The sequence below is a fragment of the Balaenoptera ricei genome, chromosome 2 (assembly GCF_028023285.1).
Source record: "Balaenoptera ricei isolate mBalRic1 chromosome 2, mBalRic1.hap2, whole genome shotgun sequence".
In the NCBI taxonomy this organism is placed as follows: Eukaryota; Metazoa; Chordata; class Mammalia; order Artiodactyla; family Balaenopteridae; genus Balaenoptera; species Balaenoptera ricei.
In genome coordinates this window covers 64,304,859-64,325,917 of record NC_082640.1, presented here as the reverse complement: position 1 = coordinate 64,325,917, position 21,059 = coordinate 64,304,859, and the positions used below count along the sequence as shown (strand labels likewise).

Sequence of the window (21,059 nt, the reverse complement as noted above, 5' to 3'; positions counted from 1 at the left end):
ATAGATGGCTTTATGTTGTACCTAGCCTTTGTTTTTTTTTTAAGCCAATATTTAAAATTCTATCAGTGTTGATTAAAGTCTCAAATATTCATAATTGCTATTTAAGCAACTATTTGAATGTTAAGGGGAAAAAAATTGTGGAATGCAGCCTAATTTGTGCTAAAAAGTGTATAAATGAATGTTAAGTGCATGTATCAGGATAGTAATGAGCTAAGCATTCATCTTAAGCCTCAAGTTAATGAGCTACATGTGTCAAGATAGAAAAAGAGCAACAGAATAAATTCAGAGAAAATAGAAGAAGAAATAACAGAGCAGACTTTAATAAAATGGAAAAGAAACATACAGTAAAGGGGATTAAGAAGCCAAAAGATGAGATTAGCCAAGAAAAGGAAGCACAAATAACCAATATCAGTAATGAAAAGGAATGTCACTTTGAATCCTGCAGATATTTAAAAAAAAAAACAACCCAACCTCATAAGATATTGTGAATAACTGTGTTGAAATTTGAAATTTTACATGAAATGGATAAGTTCTTAGACATTTGCAATTCATAAAAATTCACATAAGAAATAAAAAACCCATATGGGACTATAACTATAAAGTGAAATTTTCTATAAAGTCCAAGTCCAGATGGATATACTAGAAATTTCTACCAACATTTAATGAGACAGTAACTCTAACCTTATAATATATAACTTTATATTAGAAAACAGAAAAAGAGGATCCTTCACCTTCTTAAGTCTATCACAATCTTGATACTAAAACCCAAAGAAAAAGTAGAGTTTCTATCATGTAAATAGATGCAAACAAAGGGAAACAAAAACCCAAAGTATTTGCAAATTGAATTCAGCAATACATAAAAAGGATAATATTCCAGCTTGGCCAGCTGAGATTTATCCCAGGAATGCTAGGTTGGTTTAACCTGAAACAATTAAATATGGTTGGTCAGTTAACAAATTAATGAGAATAGTATTTCAGTAGATGCAGAGGAGCAGTTGGTAACAATTAGTAATCATTCATGATTTTAAAAAGAAACCATTAGCAAACTGGGCATTAAAGGGAACTTTCTTAATCTAATAAATCTGTAAAAACATCTGTAGGAGATATCATAGTTCATGCTGAGATGTTGAAAATATTTCTCTTTTAGATGGAGTTCAAGACATGGGTGTTTGTTATCTTCACTTATGTTCAACATTCACTTCATACTGAAGGAGATCCTAGCCAGTAGTATACCGAAAATAATAATAAAGTATAATGGTTGTAAGGCAGATGCTAAATAGTTAATATTCACTGATGATATGAATTGTTTACATTGAAAATCCAAAGGAGTCTACAGATAAGTTGTTAAAATAAATGATTTTAGAAAGAAATATAAAATTTTTATTTTTTTCTCTTAGCATTTACATGCATATCTTTGACCCAGTAATTCCACTCACAGATATATATACCTAACAGAAAGAAATATGCATGTCTAAACTGAAAGTTGTATATAAGCATGTTCATAGCAGCGTTATCCATACCAGCTCCAAACTACAAACAACCCAAATGTCTATAGATAGATACACAATTGTGGTATATTTATATAACTGTTCAGCAGTGAAAAATAAATGAACTAGAGCTATGAGTGACTACATAGATGAATCTTAAAAACTGTTATATAGAGTGAAAGGAAAACAAATTTGACAGAATACTTATCCCCTGTGTGGTTCTGTTTATATGAAATTCAAAAACAGGCAAAAATAAGTTATATTCTTTAAGGGTGCATATTTAGGTGGTAAAACTATAAAGAAAAATGGGGTAGTGATTATCTCTGGGGGAAAGAGGAGCTTGTTACTGAGAAAGGGATGTTTGGAGGGTTTCTGAAATACTGGCAGTTTTCTAGTTCTTGTCCTGGGTTGTATGATGCCCCCTGCATCTCATTCCCTGAATTCTTATCACATTTACTGTTAAGTCATTTTGACTTCCTGAAGTTAGGTACTATTTTCTATACTTCCCTAAGCATTCTCCTCCTACCTCTTGCATACTTAGAATGACATACTGCAAATAGCTGTAGGTTTCTTTCCTTCAAAGCAATTAACATTGCCGCTAACTCGCACAGTTCCCACATATGGTTGGTTAATCTGCGAGGGAACTATATAAAAATGATCTTAATTATATACTGTCTCATATTTTGATAGCTTATTCTTGGTTTTAGTGTAGCGAGATTTTTAAACATACTTTGGTTTATAGGCTCTTAACATTGACAACCTGTGGGTTTCCGTTAAATATATTGAAACACCGTTATCAGAATAATAAAAGGGTATTTCTTCTTGTACTCAAATCATTTTTGTCTTTCATTGGAATCAGACCCATTATTGCATAAATCACAAGTAGTTTATTTCATTTTATTTACTGAGTTGTGCTGTTCATGTATAGCAGGAGGAAAGGACCATTGAGCAGAGCAGAGGGTGTAGACTTCCCTTGCATGCACATATCTGGACAGAGGGCACAGAAACTACTGTCTTTGTTTTCTTTGAAGTAAAACATAGTTTTAAAAAATAGTATTGGTTCTTGTCGTTTTGGGGGCCGTGGTCTCTTGAGAGCCATGGTCTCTTTTGAAAAAGTAATAAAAGCTTTGAATCCGCAAGGGAGGGGAATGAGCATGTGTAAATAAGTTAGAATGTTTTGGGTACTGTGCAGTTGTTGAAGTGCCAGGGGTTTCAGGTTAGCAGAACTTGATAAATTGGAATAATCATAATCAAGCCAAAGAACATGGACAACTACCAGTGAAGATGACACATGTGTATTTAAGTGTGGCTGGAATACCCGGTGAAACCAGCATATGTGTCTTCTGAGGCCTGTAGTGTAGAGTTCTCTCTTCTCTGTTATGAAGGGAATCGTTATTAGCTTCTTCTTACAATGTCCAGCGTAGTTTCAGATCTACCTTGAAAGTTCATATGAGAATGAAGTCTTATTCTTCCAAAAAGTCTTTTAATTAGCAAAATATTGGTAATAGATAAAGCTGGGTGGTGGGTATGTGGGAGTTCAAGTTATTTTTCTTTTGGCTTTTGTGTGTTTAAATTGTTCTGTAATAAATGGGAATGGGAGCCTTTTTGGAAGATGGCATAGTTATTGTGTTTCTGTTATGATTTTGCTAATTCAAGCCTAGATGGAGTTATCTTAGATCTGTTTCACTGTGGTTAGTTTTCTTAATACACTTGCCTTCATCAAGGCTTAGAACCAAAAGGATAAAGTATGGAAGAACACAGAAAGGTTCTTAAAAATTATGCAGTAAGATTTTTGTACTGCAACTTGAAAGTAATATTATCAGTATTTAGTAACTTTTTTGTCAGGTGGTCTTTTGTTTAGCAGTAAGCAAGCTCAGGAGATTTTTTTTAGTATCCTGCTGGGTTTTTGGTTTTGTTTTGTTTTAGGTTGCATTTTCCCCTATAGGGGAAAAAAGTCTATCAGAATCTCAAAAAGTATTTCTTTCTTAAAAATACATAATCGGTACATTTATTTAGCTATAAACCATGTATAATAATATTAAAATATGAGCTAAATTTATCTTTTAGACTAGCATAAAAAACCCAAAACTTTGAAAGCAAGTTTTTATAGACTTGTGTATGTCCTCATTAGATCTTTTTTCTTACGAGGGCCAAAAGTCTTCCTTAGAAAAAAAAGATTTTCTATCCCTAAATCCCTAGACAGTTAACTAGTTCTCTGGAATTCTGAACTTCACTTAGTAGAGGTTCATATGTTTGCTAGTTAACCTTACATTCTAATTTTAGGCCTTTTGAAAGAATACCTTTAAAAACCACAAAGAATGTGGTAAATCTTTTAATTTGTTTAAAGTTTACCTTCTACTTCAGGAGCCCTTTTTAAATTTAAATTTTTATCTAAGTAACACAGTTATTGAAAGGTTTTAAGTTTTATTTTAAGGTTTTAAGGGGGTTATAAATGAAAAATAGTGCTCAAATCATCAGTTCTAATCTCATTCCCCCAAAGAAAAAGAACTCTTCAGTAATTCTTAATGACTTGCTTATACTACCATACAATATTAGATCTACTGGCTTCTTTCTATAGAAGATGAGGAGTAAGCTCTGAAAATAATGTTTATATGTAAAGACTGGAGAAAGCCTTATCTCCTGGTGTGTCTACTCTCTTGTTCCGTTTTGCTGGTTTAAGACGCGTTTTCATGCATTATCTATTATTTTTGCTTTTTATAAATATGGCAGTTTCTATTCATCCATAAGATATAAATGAAAATCTTTTCCTTTGCACCTTTGATATTTTTCCTTAAATATACCTTTTCTAAAAGTGGAAAGAATTACACAGTTTAGAATCAGGTTAATGGGGCAAAGGATGGTTGAAATGGCAATTCCTAGAAGAGATGTTGATGTCACAGATCTTTTTTAGTGCTTTGTCAGAACATAAGGTATAGAATAATTGTAACTGTTTTGTTACCTTTTGAAATTGAAGTCTGGTACCCATAAAATGCCACATGAGAATGTGAAACAAAAATTATTTGGTTATTTAGAAGTAAAAGTTCATTTACTTCTATACCTGTTTATTTGTGGAGATATATATATATATATATAAAATAATGTATTTTTATAAATTTTCATATATACTTTTGTGTGTTTTAGCTCTCTCTCAGGTTTATAGTAGTAGATAAGTGATGTATAAAAATATATGGGAGCATTAAAGACCTATAAGGAGAATTGAACTCTGGTAACCCAAAAATAAATAGTAGAAAAGCCCAGTATATAACTTTAGATTAGCTTAACAGTTTTGCTTTTCTGATTTTGTTGTGAAAATAAGTACAACTTCAACAGTGATCTTTTTATGAAGTATGAAGCCCTAGTGGCTTTTAAAATAAACTCATAATGACAAAATTAAATATTGACATGGCAAACAGTGATGCTAGTCATTCAGAATTCAAGAAGAAACTTTAGCCAGTGATATACCCCACCTGCCATGTCTCCCCTCTCCATAACCATAATTCTTGTTATGTGGTATATTTCTGTCTAATAGTCAAGGAAAATGAAAAATTAAGATCTAGATTTTCTGGAAGGTTGGCTGATTAAGTGCCAGTTTGCTTAACTATATTTATATAAACATACTGAATGAACAGAAGGAACCCTAGAGAGAGAAGAGGGTTTATAATCTCTACTGAAGAACCTTTCAAATTGCCCTTCTAACAATCTTTTTGGTGGCGGGTCTTGCAGGATCTTAGTTCCCCGATCAGAGATCGAACCCAGGGCCCTGGCAGTGAGAGCACAGAGTCCTAACCACTGGACCTCCAGGGAATTCCCAGCCATTCTAACAATCTTTAATCTAGGCCATGTGAGAGATGGGGTGGGGATACTCTAATCATGCCCTTGCCCCACCGAGGAAAGGCGGGCTGAAGGAAAAACCACTGCTATTCTGTTTTTCTTTTCATCAATATGATTTTCTCAAAAGGATGGGCAAATTTTGCAGGAAAGGAGGGCAGCAGTGTCCTAGCATAATCTTTGCAGCTGTTGACCAAAGTCAGTGAAGCAGAGGGAAAATATGTGTGTTAACTCATTAAATAAGGTACCTGAACTTCAGTGCCTCACATTGAATTAGTCTCTCTCCATTTTGGTCTGTTTTTCACAGGCAAGGGTGTATGTAAGAGCCAGCAAACTGAAGGAACTTTCAAATATATAGTGACCAGGTATACAAACTGTGGGGAGTTAAGAATCCACCTGTATTCTTGAGCATAGTAGTAATCCTTAAGAAAACTATCATAATTAGCAGGCTGAAAAAACCTTCTTTGTTCTTTTAAGAAGATTAAAGTAAGCATAGACTCTATGAGATAAGGGATCAAAGATAAACTGATGAAACAACAGAACAAGACGAAAAGGAAGCTGACAGAACTAAGAAAAAAAATAAAGGGACGAGCAGTAATCTTGCAGAAGTTAAAACCACATTGGCAACAGCAAGAAATAGAGCAGATACTATGGAAAATGGAGATATGTAAGAGAAGAAGAGGACAAAGAAGGAATTAGTAGATGGTAGACAAGGAGGAAAATTAGCAAAGGCTGGGTACAAATCAAGCAGGTCTTAATAACTAAAAGCTCTTGAAGTAATTACTACCTGAATGGCATTTCAAAAGAGAAAGTTAAATGCTAAGATAAACCCTACAGAACTAAACTTAAAGAATGAAGAAACCTTGTATATATGTCAGTTGAAAAATGATTTGAATTCTAAAATGAGAATTATTTTGATCACAGACTTCAATAACAACGGGTACCAGAAGAAAATGGAGGCTGTCAATATAGAGAATATTGGGGGTGGGGTGGGTAGGATTTTGGCCAAAGTGAGCATTTGAATACAATTAAACATTTTAATTATGTCTAAGTAATTAAGGCTGTCAAGCTTAGGAAACAAAAAGCAGTTTTTACTATTCTTGAAAGAAAAGCTATATAATGTCAAAACAGTGTAATTAGTGAAAAAATTATGTAAAATGACAATCAACTGGGAAAAGCTCCAGGAAGTTCCAACCAAAACTATAGAGTTAAGTGTAGGGTCATATAATACAAGGACAATCAATGTATTATAGAAAGTTGGCGAAATAGGTTTAAGTACCCATTTTAAGTTATGTTTAGTAAAAATAAATTAGACTTCAGTATCTTCCAGAAAACCATAGCAGAGTCACTGGTGGACAAAGCAAGTAATAAATAAAAATAAAGAACAAATTTTAAAATGTTACATTTCTGTAAAATGGGACTTAATAAATGAAAAAAATTTCTAGGCCTGCCTGCTGTGATCTGCAATATGAGTGGATTCTTCAACTCCCCATTCTGTTTACCTGGGCTGTATTTGAAAGCTATTTGCCTTCTATAATGGACCAAAAACTATAAACTCTAATATATTGTTATCTTTAAGAAATATTCCTAAATAAAGGAATTCAGATTTATTATCAGGTATCATTAAAAAGTCACTGTTTTCTTTAAAAAGAAATTGAACACTTATAGTAAGATTCTTCTAGGTACTAGGGCTACCTCAGTAATAAAATAGTCCTCATAGGGTTTACATTCTAGCAGGAAAAACATAAAATGGCGATTACAGAGTTAGTAATGTGATGTGTTGTACGGGAGTACAAAGTACTGTGAGGATGTAATACAAGAGAACCTTACCTAATTGGAGGGGGAGGAACTGTCGAAGATTTGTTTGAGGAAGTGCGGTTTAAGCTGAGACCTAAAGTAAATGGTTAGACACTTGGCTTAAAATAAAATGGAATCCCTGCTTTCCCCCTTACTACACAAAAATAATTTCCATGTGAATCAACAGTTTTAATGGAAACAGTGTAAAGGAATGACCTAAATCATGAATGAATTTTTATAGTCTTTGGGTATAGAGATCTTTTTAAAAACTTCATATGAAATCCATAAATCACAACAGTGTTGCATGGTAAATTTGCCTACATAAAAATTAAAAATGGCAATTAAACACCATTAAGCAAGATTCAAAGGCAAGTTAGAAGCTGTGGGAAGAAAGCAATCCATAAAACAAAGGGTTACTCTTCCTGTTTACATACTGAACTCATAAAATAATAGCAAAATCTTCACAGAAAAATTAGTGAAGTTCAGCTTCAAGTAAATTATAGTATATACCTACAGGGAAATATTATGCAACAATGAAAGATAACGTAGACCCACCCATGCTCATGACAAAGATGTTACATATTGCTCAGTGAAGAAAGCAGGTAATAAGCCTGGAATATGAGATTATATGAAATATGCACATGTCTGTTTGTCTGTATTTGCATAGAATGCTGTCTAGTCTGTTCACCAAAGTATTAGGAGTTGCTAATTTTGTGTAGTTAAGTTTTAGATGCCAAGAGTTTGTTTGTCTTTTCTTGTGAGCATGAATATTTTTTTATAAAAACAAGGGGTTTAGTTGGTTTACCTATTCATATTAAGTGTTAACTTCATACGTTTTCTATTTTTCAGTTAAAACTTACATCTTATGTTTTTTTCAGAGATAACCTTTGTAGGAGAGCATTTGATTTATCTGCTCTATATATTTTGATCAGGGACAACTTCATATGAGTTCCCCTTTTATAATATGTTGACATTTTGATTGATAACTTGACCAGTTCATTGACACATAACTGTAGTCAAAGTATTTATAAAAAGATATTTATCAGTCTTAGGAGAGTGATGTGGATTGTTCTCATGAGTGATTTTCCGGAGATATAGCAAATGCTCTGAACAAAGCCTGAACAAGACTTCCACTAAAAATATTGAGAATCTCTTGAGTATTGATTATTTTTAACTTGAGAACCTCCTGTTTAGAACATTGTAGTTATTTAAACCTAGACTTAACAAGCTAAAAAGTAAATTGATCAGATTCCATGTTAATATTTTTGCTGGTTATATTGATTCACACATTGAAAGTTTTTCTATCTATTGCTTTTCCATTTAGAATATTAAGATATTTCAGGAGGCCAAAGACCATGTCTTAACTGCATTAATGGGAGATATTGTGCTAACTATTTACCACTGTCTTCTGTCAAGAAGTTTACAGTTCAGTTGAAACTCTGTAGCTAGTACTTGCCATACCATGCTGTTGACATATTAGATGGTGAACTACTTCTATATATTTAGATACATATTTTATGAAAAAGCTAATGTATAGATGATTTGATATAAAAACTTTTGAAGATAGATTTTTTTGTTTCCTCCTTCCCTTTTCCTATTAAAAACTATTTTAAAAGAATATTTAGAAAGCAAGTCTTTTGTAGAATGAGACACATGTAATAGTTTCATTTTTTAAATGATTTGTGGGATAAGGTATGCTTTATAGGTGGTTTACTTGCTAATATATTTAAACTGGTATAACTAAAATTATTAATAAAATGAATTCATTGGTATAAAATATAGCCTAGCCTTCTGAAATACCATTACTCTTCATAAGGTCCCACTTAGAGATAGTACAACTTTCATCCTTAGGTTTTAATTGTAGTGCTGTTAATATACTAATAGCTTAACCTCTCATGATAGAAACAAAGTAAAAAGTGTCAAAATAGCAACAAAAATTCAATCTGCTTTCATACACATATGCTTCTATTTGCTACAGTTTGTAGCCATACAGCTTATTTCTTCTGAGCAAGAAAGGTTATGGTCTTGGTTTAATTTACTGCATTGACTTTCCCTATAGAAAATCAGGTTTTTGGAGAGCTCTAACAGTGTGCTATTGCTGGGCTCTCATCCTTTCTGTTTAAATAATGCAGGTACTTTGATGGAAACCTGGAGAAGCTCTTTGCTGAGTGTCATGTAATTAATCCAAGTAAAAAGTCTCGAACACGCCAGATGAATACAAGGTCATCAGCACAGGATATGCCTTGTCAGATCTGCTACTTGAACTACCCTAACTCGGTGAGTATCTGGTAGTTTAAGGCTAGCACTGACTCTGTATTTCAGAGGGTAAATCAACTTTTCATTATTTAAATAAAGGAAGATCTGGGAGTCTGGGATTGTAGCAAAGCAGTAACCTATCAATATATTAAGGATAAAGAAAGGAAAAGAAAGAGTAAGAGCTTGTTCTCTCTCAGTCCTCCCCCATTTGCTGTGTGTGGGTGTGTGTGTGTGTCTGCGTCTGCGTCTGCGCTGGGTCTTCGTTGCTGCTGCTTGTGGGCCTTCTGTAGTTGCGGTGAGCGGGGGCTACTCTTTGTTGTGGTGCGCGGGCTTCTTATTGCGGTGGCTTCTCTTGTTGCGGAGCACGGGCTCTAGGCACTCAGGCTCAGTAGTTGTGGCGCACGGGCTTAGTTGCTCCGCGGCATGTGGGATCTTCCCGAACCAGGACTCGAACCCATGTCCCCTGCATTGACAGGATTCTTAACCATTGCGCCACCAGGGGAGGCCCCCATTTGCTTTTTAAAGCAGCAACTTGTCCAAGTTGTCATTACACACTTAAATCTTTTCCATTTTTATATTACCCCCATAAGAGAATTGTGTAATAGGTAGGCAGTGAACAGAATTATTTTCCATCCAAATTAGATTTAAATAGATTTAAAACTAAGTTTTTAGAATAAATACCCAAAACACTTATAAAATGTCTAATGCTATTTCACTAGGGAGCTTTCAGGGTTTTCAGTATTTTCACACAGATCCATTCTAATGGAGATTCTTTTTTTATGGCTTTTTAAAAAAAATTAATTTATTTATTTTTATTTTTGGCTATGTTGGGTCTTCGTTTCTGTGCGAGGGCTTTCTCTAGTTGTGGCAAGCGGGGGCCACTCTTCATCTCCGTGCGCGGGCCTCTCACTATCGTGGCCTCTCTTGTTGCGGAGCACAGGCTCCAGACGCGCAGGCTCAGTAGTTGTGGCTCATGGGCCTAGTTGCTCCGCAGCATGTGGAATCTTCCCAGACCAGGGCTCGAACCCGTGTCCCCTGCATTAGCAGGCAGATTCTCAGCCACTGCGCGACCAGGGAAGCCCTAATGGAGATTCTTTAGTACAAGTATCACTCTTAAAAACCTATTGAATTTAGATGATTAACTTTGGGATATCTAGTGAAGAAATTTTAGGCTTAAATAAACATAGTCTTCCTATGAAGGTACATTATTAATAACCATAGGAAAATTACATTTGTGGCAAAAAAAGGGGGTTTAGTTACTTGGAATTCACCTCTTAAGATGTTTCAGTATATCTAAGAATAATTTAATTATACAACAATTATAACTACCTTGTTCATATTCTCTAATAGTTAAGCAGCTTTTTCTAGTAATTAGTGTATACCAGGTCATTGTCACCCATGTTATATATTTTAACATATTGAAGGTTTTTCATTGTTAATCTTAGAGTTTAACATATGTACCTCTAAAGGTTCCCATTTGAAGGGAATTAATTTGTTTACACATACAGGTGCTTAGAAAAGAAGTTTTAAAAGAAAGTTAATTACATTCTCTTAGAGAAATGGAAAATCAGAGTTAAAATAATTTAGTAGGTAAAATGCTGAATTGAGTTTCCAAATTCTCAAGTATTGATCACAGCTCTAACACTAGCTTTTTGGCTTTGGGTAGTAAATCATCTAATCTTGCTGGGTCTCAGTGCTTTTAATCTTTCAAATAAATTGAATAAGATATTCTTTCAAATCTCTATCAGCCTGAAACTACTATTTATTCATTTCCCTCTCCTTAAATCACAGTCCTAACTTAAGTATTTAAAAAGAGCAATCAGCACTGCTATTAAAAATACGTTAATTTCATGTTTTGACCATTTTATCATCTTTCTTTAATAGTTGACATTTGTGTAGTGTTTACAGTTTATAAATGTTTCTGTGAGGTAATACTGAGACCCAAATAATTTGTCCCAGCTTATACAAGGTTTCCTTATTCCTTGGCATTTCTCTTCGTGTTCTATTATAGCAGCTCCTCCTTAGTTTAAATCTTAAATGTAATTTGAGTACTGAAGCTAGCTGCTTGCAAATAACCCCTGTAACTTCCTCAGTGCCCTTGGTATTGGCAGTATGAACAAATTAGAATTGAAAATCATGAGTAGATATTCACAGTGTAAATTGTGCTTGCACTTGTAACTGATGATGGAGAAACCACTATTTATTCATTCAATCATTCAACACACCAGGCACAATTCTAAGTGTTAGAAACAACGGAGAATAAAGGCATAATGCCTGCCTTAGATAATTTACAGGTTAGCTGGGCAGATAAGTAAAATGACATAGTCAGAAAAAATGGTAAGTGCTTTGATAGGGCATGATACTGTGAGAACATGTTGGAGAGACACCTAACCCAGTTTTGGATCAGGGAGAACTTCCCACAGACACTGACATTTGAACTAACCTCTGAAGGTGTGGTAGTTAGGTAAACTAGGAAATACAGAAGCCAAAGGAAGAGAATGCAGTTCCAAGAATGGTAAACAGTGCTAGCTTCAGAGAAAAGAATTGAAAGGTGAGTTTGGAATTAACAACAAGAAGTTGACTGATGATCCTGGAAAGTTATCAATATTTTCAGTATTGTGGTAAGATGGGAAACCAAACTGCATGGGCCGAAGAGTTATTGACTTGAAGGTAGTAAAGGAAGGGGAGGCAATAAATATACAGATTACTCTTTTTTTTAAAAAAATTCATTTATTTTTGGCTGTGTTGGGTCTTCGTTTCTGTGCGAGGGCTTTCTCTAGTTGCGGCAAGCAGGGGCCACTCTTCATCGCGATGCGCGGGCCTCTCACTATCGCGGCCTCTCTTGTTGCGGAGCACAGGCTCCAGACGCGCAGGCTCAGTAGTTGTGGCTCATGGGCCTAGTTGCTCCGCGGCATGTGGGATCTTCCCAGACCAGGACTCGAACCCGTGTCCCCTGCATTGGCACGCAGATTCTCAACCACTGCGCCACCAGGGAAGCCCCAGATTACTCTTTTAAAGGAAGTTTGGCTATGTAAATGACAGGAAAAGCAAACAGCAGCATGGGTTGGAAAGTAAGTTAAAGTGTTAAGGAAACCGTGTTAGGAAAAAGTAATCATGGTGAAACTAGGACTTCTTTTCACACAGTTTTTAGGCTAATGAAGAAGGATAATTTTAACCTCTTCAGTTTTGCAAGTAAATGTCACCTGAGATTCTTCATTCATGCTTTATTAATTGGATGGATGATTTCTTTACTTACATTACTTAAATAACTCCCATGTTTCAGTTTCCACTACTCTCTTCAAACACTGATACTAGCCTTTTATTATTGTGTATCTTTGATACCTTTCTCCTAGAAAGCAACTTTGCTTTATTACAGTGCCACATGAAAACAGATTTTAAGTAAATGCTTCTGACAGCTTAGTTTATAATACTTTGGAGTTAACTATTTTGGGTGGTCTCTTCTTTAAAAACAACTTCCTGAGATTTTGGAACACTCTTCAAGTTCAGAGATTCCTCCCCCATCTCTCTGCCCCCTTGTGTTGTGGCCAGTTCAGGGGGTTCCTGGTCCTGGCAACAGTTACTCACTTTATAATAATGTTCTTTTGAATCAAAGCATAAGATTTAGCTCTACTAGGAAATATAGCTTGGGCTACCGTATCATTTTTATGACATAAATAATTTGTATTTTCTAAGAATAAGATATGTTAAATAGATAAAAGCAAAGTTGAAGATTGTGACGGTTGTCCAACCTCTGCTTCCCCATCCCTGGGGCACTTCTGAATCTTTGTGTTCTATCTTCCTTTTTAACTCATTCCATTTTACAGATGAGGGAACTGGTGCCCTGATTATTTGCTCAGTTTTTATGAACAAAATGGCTTCAAGTTTAGAGATTATATGGGCAACTTCTGATAGAAGAAAGATAATTCTTAATATTCTTTTCTTTGACATTAGTTGCTATCTGTGTAAATGGTGGAGATAAATGAAACTTTTAAGAGTATGTATTCTTTTTTCAGTTCTTTTTCTTCAGCACCATTAATTTCTGTTGTAGATAATATTTTATATATTTTTAGTGTATTCTTGGTCAGATATATTTATGATATAAACAGGGGTAAGTTTAACGAATAGATAATCTGATCCCCTGTATCAGGGAAAGACCCAGGGAGCCAAGTAGGTAAACACAAGGTAGTAAGGGAACAAATATATCAGAGGAGGAGGAAGGAAAGGGAACTAAGACAGACAGGATGATACCCTGATATATCCATGATGATAAAACTCTTTTTTAAAAAAAATTATTTTACTTTTGGCTGTGTTGGGTCTTTGTTGCTGCACGCGGGCTGTCTCTAGTTGCGGTGAGCGGGGGCTACTCTTCATTGCGGTGCGCGGACTTCTCATTGCAGTGGCTTTTCTTGTTGCAGAGTATAGGCTCTAGGCGTGTGAGCTTCAGTAGTTGTGGCTCACGGGCTCAGTAGTTGTGGTGCACGGGCTTAGTTGCTCCGTGGCATGTGGGATCTTCCCAGACCAGGGCTCGAACCCATGTCCCCTGCATTGGCAGGCGGATTCTTAACCACTGTGCCACCAGGGAAGCCTGATGACAAAACTCTTGAGCACAATGAATATGTCTTTATACTACAGGTTAGTTTTTGCTTTATCTTTGGACATGCGTGTGTGATTTATTTTTCTGATTTATCTTGTTTAGTCTTGTTATCTATTTAATTAGAAAAGTTATTGGGGGACTTCCTGGTGGTCCAGTGGTTAAGACTTTGCCTTCCAATGCAGGGGTTGCGGGTTTGAGCCCTGGTCGGGGAGCTAAGATCCCACATGCCTCCCAGCAAAAAAAAGCCAAAACATAAAACAGAAACAATATTGTAACAAATTCAGTAAAGACTTCAAAAAATGGTCCACATCAAAAAAAAAAAAATGTTATTGGAAAGGGAGGGGAAAAAAAGCTTTCTTTTTGTCCTTTTATCTTATCTTATAATGAGCCCTGGTGTAGAAGTCCCAGAAGTAAAGGTGTTACTTACAGTGGTCACTTACTAACCATCGTGACCTTTAATCTCTCAGTCTTTGAAAAACGAATAAAGCACATGAGGATGTGTATGTGTTCTTTTTTTTTTTTAAGGCCATTTTCTTTTTATTTATTTATTTATTTATTTTTATTATTTATTTATTTATTTACGGCTGCGTTGGGTCTTTGTTGCTGCACACGGGCTTTTCTCTGGTTGTGGCGAGCAGGGGCTACTCTTCGTTGTGCTGCGCAGGCTTCTCATTTTGGTGGCTTCTCTTGTTGCGGAGCACAGGCTCTAGGTGCACGGACTTCAGTAGTTGTGGCACATGGGCTCTAGAGTGCAGGCTCAGTGGTTGTGGTGCACAGGCTTAGTTTCTCCGCGGCATGTGGGATCTTCCCGGACCAGGGCTTGAACCCGTGTCCTGTGTTGGCAGGTGGATTCTTAACCACTGCGCCACCAGGGAAGCCCTGTGTATGTGTTTTTAAGTCACCAGTAAAACATGTTAGAATTGCTGATACATGACTCTACTGTATTTGTCCTTTACAGAATGCCCCTTCTCATTATAGTCTCAAAAATCAAATATTCTCCTTTAGTAATCTGGCAACAGGTTAGTGCCAGATCTCCTTCACTACTGGGGAGTAATGAGAATAGATTCTTTTACTGATTTCCCATATCTTTTTTTTAATGGATGAGAATATTGATTTCCCAAATATTTGTCTTCACTCATTTTGTGAATGAGTTAGAATCATTGTCAATCTCTGAATAGCACCATATTTTAAAAAATTAATTTATTATTATTTTTTGGCTCCGTTGGGTCTTCGTTGCATGCAGGCTTTCTCTAGTTGCAGTGAGTGGGGTCTATGCTTCATTGCGGTGCGTGGACTTCTCATTGCGTTGGCTTCTCTTTTTGTGCGGCGCGGGCTCTAGGCACGCGGGCTTCAGTAGTTGCAGCACGTGGGCTCAGTAGTTGTGGCACATGGGCTTAGTTGCTCCATGGCATGTGGGATCTTCCTGGACCAGGGATCGAACCCATGTCCCTTGCATTGGCAGGTGGATTCTTAACCACTGCACTACCAGGGAAGTCCCCATATTTTTTTTTTTAAAGATTTATTTATTGTTTCTTTTTAATTTATTTTGGGCTGTGTTGGGTCTTAGTTGCGGCACGTGAGATCTTTCGTTGCAGAGCGCAGGCTTCTCTCTAGTTGTGGTGTGCAGATTTTCTCTTCTCTAGTTGTGGTGCGCAGGCTCCAGCGTGTGTGGGCTATGTAGTTGTGGCGTGCGGGTTCCAGAGCGCGTGGGCTCTGTAGTTTGCGGTATGCAGGCTCTCTAGTTGAGACTCACGAGCTCAGTAGTTGCGGCACGTGTGCTTAGTTCCCCGATGAGGGATCGAACCCGCGTCCCCTGCATTGTAAGGCGAGTTCTTTACCACTGGACCACCAGGGAAGTCCCTGAATAGAACCATATTTTAACCTTGATATTTTCCATGATTTGTTCTGTAAAACCAGTCTCAGGGCTCTGAAACATTGTCTTCCCCGGCTACTTTCCAGGTATTTTTTATATAGTTGATATGCTGTAATATTGTATCCTGACTATTTTCATCTATATCATAAGCAACATCAGAAATTTTGTAAGCATATTTCAAATAACAGCTAATTAGAAAATGTTATAGAATTTAAAATGTCACTATAAGAGCCACAGAATGAATAAAAGAGCTGGGAATAAACTTGGCAAGAAATATGAAAGATCTGTATGAAGAAAAGGGGAGATAAATGAATGCCAAGTATTTGGAAAGATGAATAATAATGAAATAAAGAAAAAGAAGAATAGATTGATGGCGGTAGGGGGGGAACTAGTCGTACCAAATTCAGGAATAAGCAGTGCAGTGATTTCCCTGGTGGCGCAGTTGATAGGGCTTTGCACTCCCAGTGCAGGGGCCCCGGGTTTGATCCCTGGTCAGGGAACTAGGTCCCACATGCATGCCCCAGCTAAGAGTTCTCATGCCACAACTAAGGAGCGTGCAAGCTGCAACTAGAATCTGGGGCAACCGAAAAAAAAGGAGTAGGCAGTGCGGTGGAACAGGAGAGTCAAGTATACATGAGGAGAATTTAGTATAATAGTATAGTATAATAGTATATTATATTAATATTAATAATTATTAATTATATTAATAGTATATAATAGAGGAGGCATTTCAGATAAGGTGGGGTATTTAATAAATGGTTGATGGAACAACTTGGTAGCCATCTGGAAAGTTTGATTCTTACCTACCTAACTGCTTATATCTAAATTAATTTAGAAGCCATAGATTCTAAAACTAATACATTTTGCCTCATATGAATAAAGAGCTTCTGCATAGCAGCAAAATGTAAACATTGAAACTGGGAGAAAATATTTTCTACACTTATAAACAGCCAATTTTCTACATAAGTAGAAAACCCCAGTAAATCATTTAGAAAAAAAGCCCAGAGGAAAAATGGGCAAAATAGGAGAAGAAATTTCACAGAAAAAGAAATATACAGCCTTAAATCTTTTTTCAAATGTTTAAACTTCACCATAAAAAGAAATTAAAATGAAAACTAATGGTAGTTACTTCATTTTCACCTGTTAGATTGGCAGAGATCAAGGAGTTGGATAATATACTGTTTTGACATGGGTCACCAAGGTTTTGACATGGGTCACCAAGGGTCACCAAGGTCATATTCCCACCAAGGTTCTCTTCTGTAGTGTAAATGCAACAGCCCCTATGAACAAAGCTTTGTAATAATCAAACTGTAAGTTTATACTGTTACAGTTTCACTTGTACAAATTTTTCCTGATACACATTCATTTAATCACAAAGGTAATAATAATAATAATAAAGAAAACCAAGATGCAGAAGAAAGTTTGTGGTACTTTTACTGTATGTGTACCTGTGTACATTAGAACATCTCTGGAAGAATATAATATGTAAGATATTGGAAATAGTGATTACTTCTGGGTAGAGGCAGAGGACAAGGTAGAGAAAGATGGGGATGAGGGAGACTTATTTTTCCAACATAAACTCATATTGTTAAATAATTGTCTTTAACATCAGCCTATATTACTTATTCATTTAAAAATAATTTGGTAGTAAATATTGTAAAATATTCTTAAACTAAAATATGATAACCATTGGACTTCCCTGGTGGCACAGTGGTTAAGAATCCGCCTGCCAATGCAGGGAACACGGGTTTAAGCCGTGGTCCGGGAAGATCCCACATGCTGCGGAGCAACTAAGCCCGGGTGCCACAACTACTGAGCCTGCGTGTTTCAACTACTGAAGCCCGTGCTCCGCAACAAGAGAAGCCACCACAAGGAGAAGCCTGCACACCCGCAGTGAAGAGTAGCCCCTGCTCACTGCAACTAGAGAAAGCCCGCACGCAGCAGCGAAGACCCAATGCAGCCAAAAAAAAAAAAAAAAATTCTAAAAAAAAAAAATAAATAAAAAAAAAATATGATAACCATTATTTGTCTTTTGAAAATACAGTCCTCTAGACTCTCTTAATATTATTTAAAGTACCTACTTTTAATATCTCATTATAGAAGATAGTATCCTTCATTTAACCAGCTGTCAAACTGATAGTATTTCAAATCATGTAACTAGTATAAGATTAGACCAAAATGTTACTATTATTCTTATTATTCAAATGTTACTATTTTTCTGAGTAAATATTTTGGTTTCCATAACATTTTATTTTCTAGGTTAGCCATGTTCCATGCAGCTCCATGAAGTGCTGTATTTGTGTCACATTTGAAAAATAACAGCTTTGGGAGCTCCCTGGTGGTCCAGTGGTTAGGACTTGGTGCTTTCACTGCCGTGGGCCGGGTTCAGTCCCTGGTTGGGGAACTAAGATCCCACAAGCCGCGTGGCGTGGCCAAAAAATAAAAATAAAAAATAAAGTAAAATAACAGCTTTATTAAGATGAATTCACATACCATACAACTTGCCTATTTAAAGTGGTCTTAAGTATAGTCACAGAGTTGTGCAGCCATTACTACAATTTTGGAACATTTTAGTAACCCCCCAAAGACCTGTTCCTTTTATAGTCACTTCTCATTCCTTCCCAAGCTTCCCAGCCCTGAGCAACCACAAATCTACTTTCTTTCTCTATGAATTTGCATATTATGGACATTTCATATAAGTGGAATCAAACAGTATGTGCTCTTTTGTGATTGGCTTATTTCACTTAGCATGTTTTCAAGGTTCGTCCACATTATAGTATGTACCAATACTTTGCTCCCTTTTATGGCTGAATTATATTCTGTTATTATTCATATTTCACATTTTGCTTATTTGTCAGTTGATGGACATTCGAGTTGTTTCCACTTTTGGGTTATTGTTGATAATGCTGCTGTGAACATTTGTGTACAAGTTTTTATGTGGGATGTATGTTTTCATTTCTGTTGGGTATATACCTAGGAGTGGAGTTGCTGGATCATACGATAATAACTCTGTTTAATTTTTTGAGAAAATGCCAGAGTGTTTTCCAAAGTTCCTGTAGCATTTTACATTCCCACCAGCAGTGTATGAGAGTTCTGATTTCTCTACATGCTTGTCAACGCTTTTATTATGTCTTTTTGATTATAGCTGTCCTAGTGGGTGTGAAGTGATGTCTCACTGTGGCTTTGATTTACATTTCCCTGATGACTAAGGATACTGAGCATCTTTTCATATGCTTATTGGTACAAACTTGTTGTGTGCCTTTCCTAAAAATTATAAATATCTACTGCAGATGCATTTCTCATTAATTAGGTGTTTTGTGTTCAATGAATTTGCGTGTATAGATTTCACCACCTAGAAGTTCATTTTAGGAGCCCATCTAGTCATGTCAAATTGGACATTTTAGCCACTGCGAGAAATGTGACCTAATAGAGCCTTATTGAGTCACTATGTATAGTGATTCTCCTGATAATGTCTTTTCAAAGTCCATGTATTTTTGTTGCAGTATTTCACTGGCCTTGAATGTGGACATAAGTTTTGTATGCAGTGCTGGAGCGAATATTTAACTACCAAAATAATGGAAGAAGGCATGGGACAGGTAAAAATGCTAATTTGTTTCTGAGTTTTTCTTGAATTTCTTATAGTGTTTAGACCCTTACACAGATATAAACAGGTGAAGCATTCTGGGTTGTGAATTGCATGTGGACTTTTTTTTCTAGATTAAAACAAATAAAAGATAATTGAGACTCTTTTCTATTTACAATGAGGCATTCCAGTTAAAGATCCAGTCCAGGTAATATTTTCTCAGCAGGCATTAACATTTGTATTTATCAGGCTAAACTGGTTGAGAATTTTTGTCATATCTCTTGCTTTTGCCAGTCAAGTTTTATATTGAAAAACCAGTTGTTTGGGTTAGCAGTTTTACTTACTTATGGTGATACACACACACACACACACGTTTCCTTTAATAGAAAGGGAATGATTAAGGTCCTATAAATGTTAAGGTATCCTCAGAACCTAGCAAAGTTCCTGGCAATGGTAAACATTCAGTAAATATTTGTTGAATGAAGACATAGTTTAAATTTTGATCTTTTTCAGACTATTTCGTGTCCTGCTCATGGTTGTGATATCTTAGTGGATGACAACACAGTTATGTAAGTACTTTTGATAGATTCTGCATGTTGAATATTGATTAGTTAGTTAAACCAAGTTAATTTTTGCTCAACACCATAGAGGAGGTGAAATTTTTAGAGTCTGAAGAGACTTTCTAATCTATATTCCTTTGTAGTACACAAGCCTGTTTGTAACCTGGTTAAATGCCCAGTCAGTATTCTGGTAAAGTTGGCAATACATGATAGCTAGATTTCAGTAAACCTTGTAGTTAGAGAATAGGATATGTCAGTGTGTCAGTTGATGTCCTCTGGGAAGCAGATGCCAAGACAAAGTTAAAAGGGAAGGCGATTTATTGTGGGATAGCATCTATGTAGGATAAAGAGGAGGAGGAGCACTAGACAGACCATGATACAGTTCTGACACTTGTTAAAGGAGAGAAAGAAGGAAGGAGGATTCAATAGGAAGAGACTCAGACTATGTTGCAGCTGTGAGAGTCTCTGTCAGCCCTGTGCAGACAACTCCAGTGCATAGGTTTCCCACAGAGGAATACCTCAGTAAGCAGAAATGGCCAGGCCCTGGTACCATTGTCATGCTCAGTCTCTCACTGGGAGCTAACCAGGGGGAATGTGGCCTCAGCTGGAACACTGCTATGGATCCCAAAGACACTGCAGCTGGAGGCTGTTGGCTATCTACTGGCCTTGCGGAAGGTTCCTTTTTGAAGGAGAGAAAGGAACTTGAAGAAACAAGCATAGTTAGCTCCTGTACATGGGGTAAAATCCCAGGTTGTTTAATTCCTGAGTCAGTGCTGTTTTCATGACCTCAGGCTACCTAATTGATTTCAGTCTAGGAAGATAAACATATTAAGGGCCTGAATGATCCACAGACACATTGTATAATTAGTCCTGGATAATTGCCTATATAAAGGTATGTCTGTGTTTAAGCACTGGGATTTGAAGGTAATAAAAGTAAAAGCAGCCATGTGCTTTAGTGAGCAAATTCCTTAATCTAATGAAGCCATAAATTGACTTAACCAGCACAGTTTATAAAGCCACTGATTCCACTTTGTTAATCCCAACCTACTTTGGTTTACTAAAATATATTTACTGTTGTTGT

The 21,059-nt window shown here is 36.2% G+C and overlaps 1 protein-coding gene across 2 annotated transcripts in view; it reads left to right on the top strand.

The window, feature by feature from the left end:
• ARIH1 (ariadne RBR E3 ubiquitin protein ligase 1) overlaps positions 1-21,059 on the top strand; it is a 116,356-nt gene that overhangs the window by 55,937 nt on the left and 39,360 nt on the right. For both annotated transcript variants that reach the window (XM_059912807.1, XM_059912806.1), the window contains exons 3-5: positions 9,245-9,389; positions 19,339-19,431; positions 19,932-19,987. In XM_059912807.1, the coding sequence (XP_059768790.1) occupies positions 9,245-9,389; positions 19,339-19,431; positions 19,932-19,987 (294 nt within the window). The remainder of the gene's footprint in view (positions 1-9,244; positions 9,390-19,338; positions 19,432-19,931; positions 19,988-21,059) is intronic.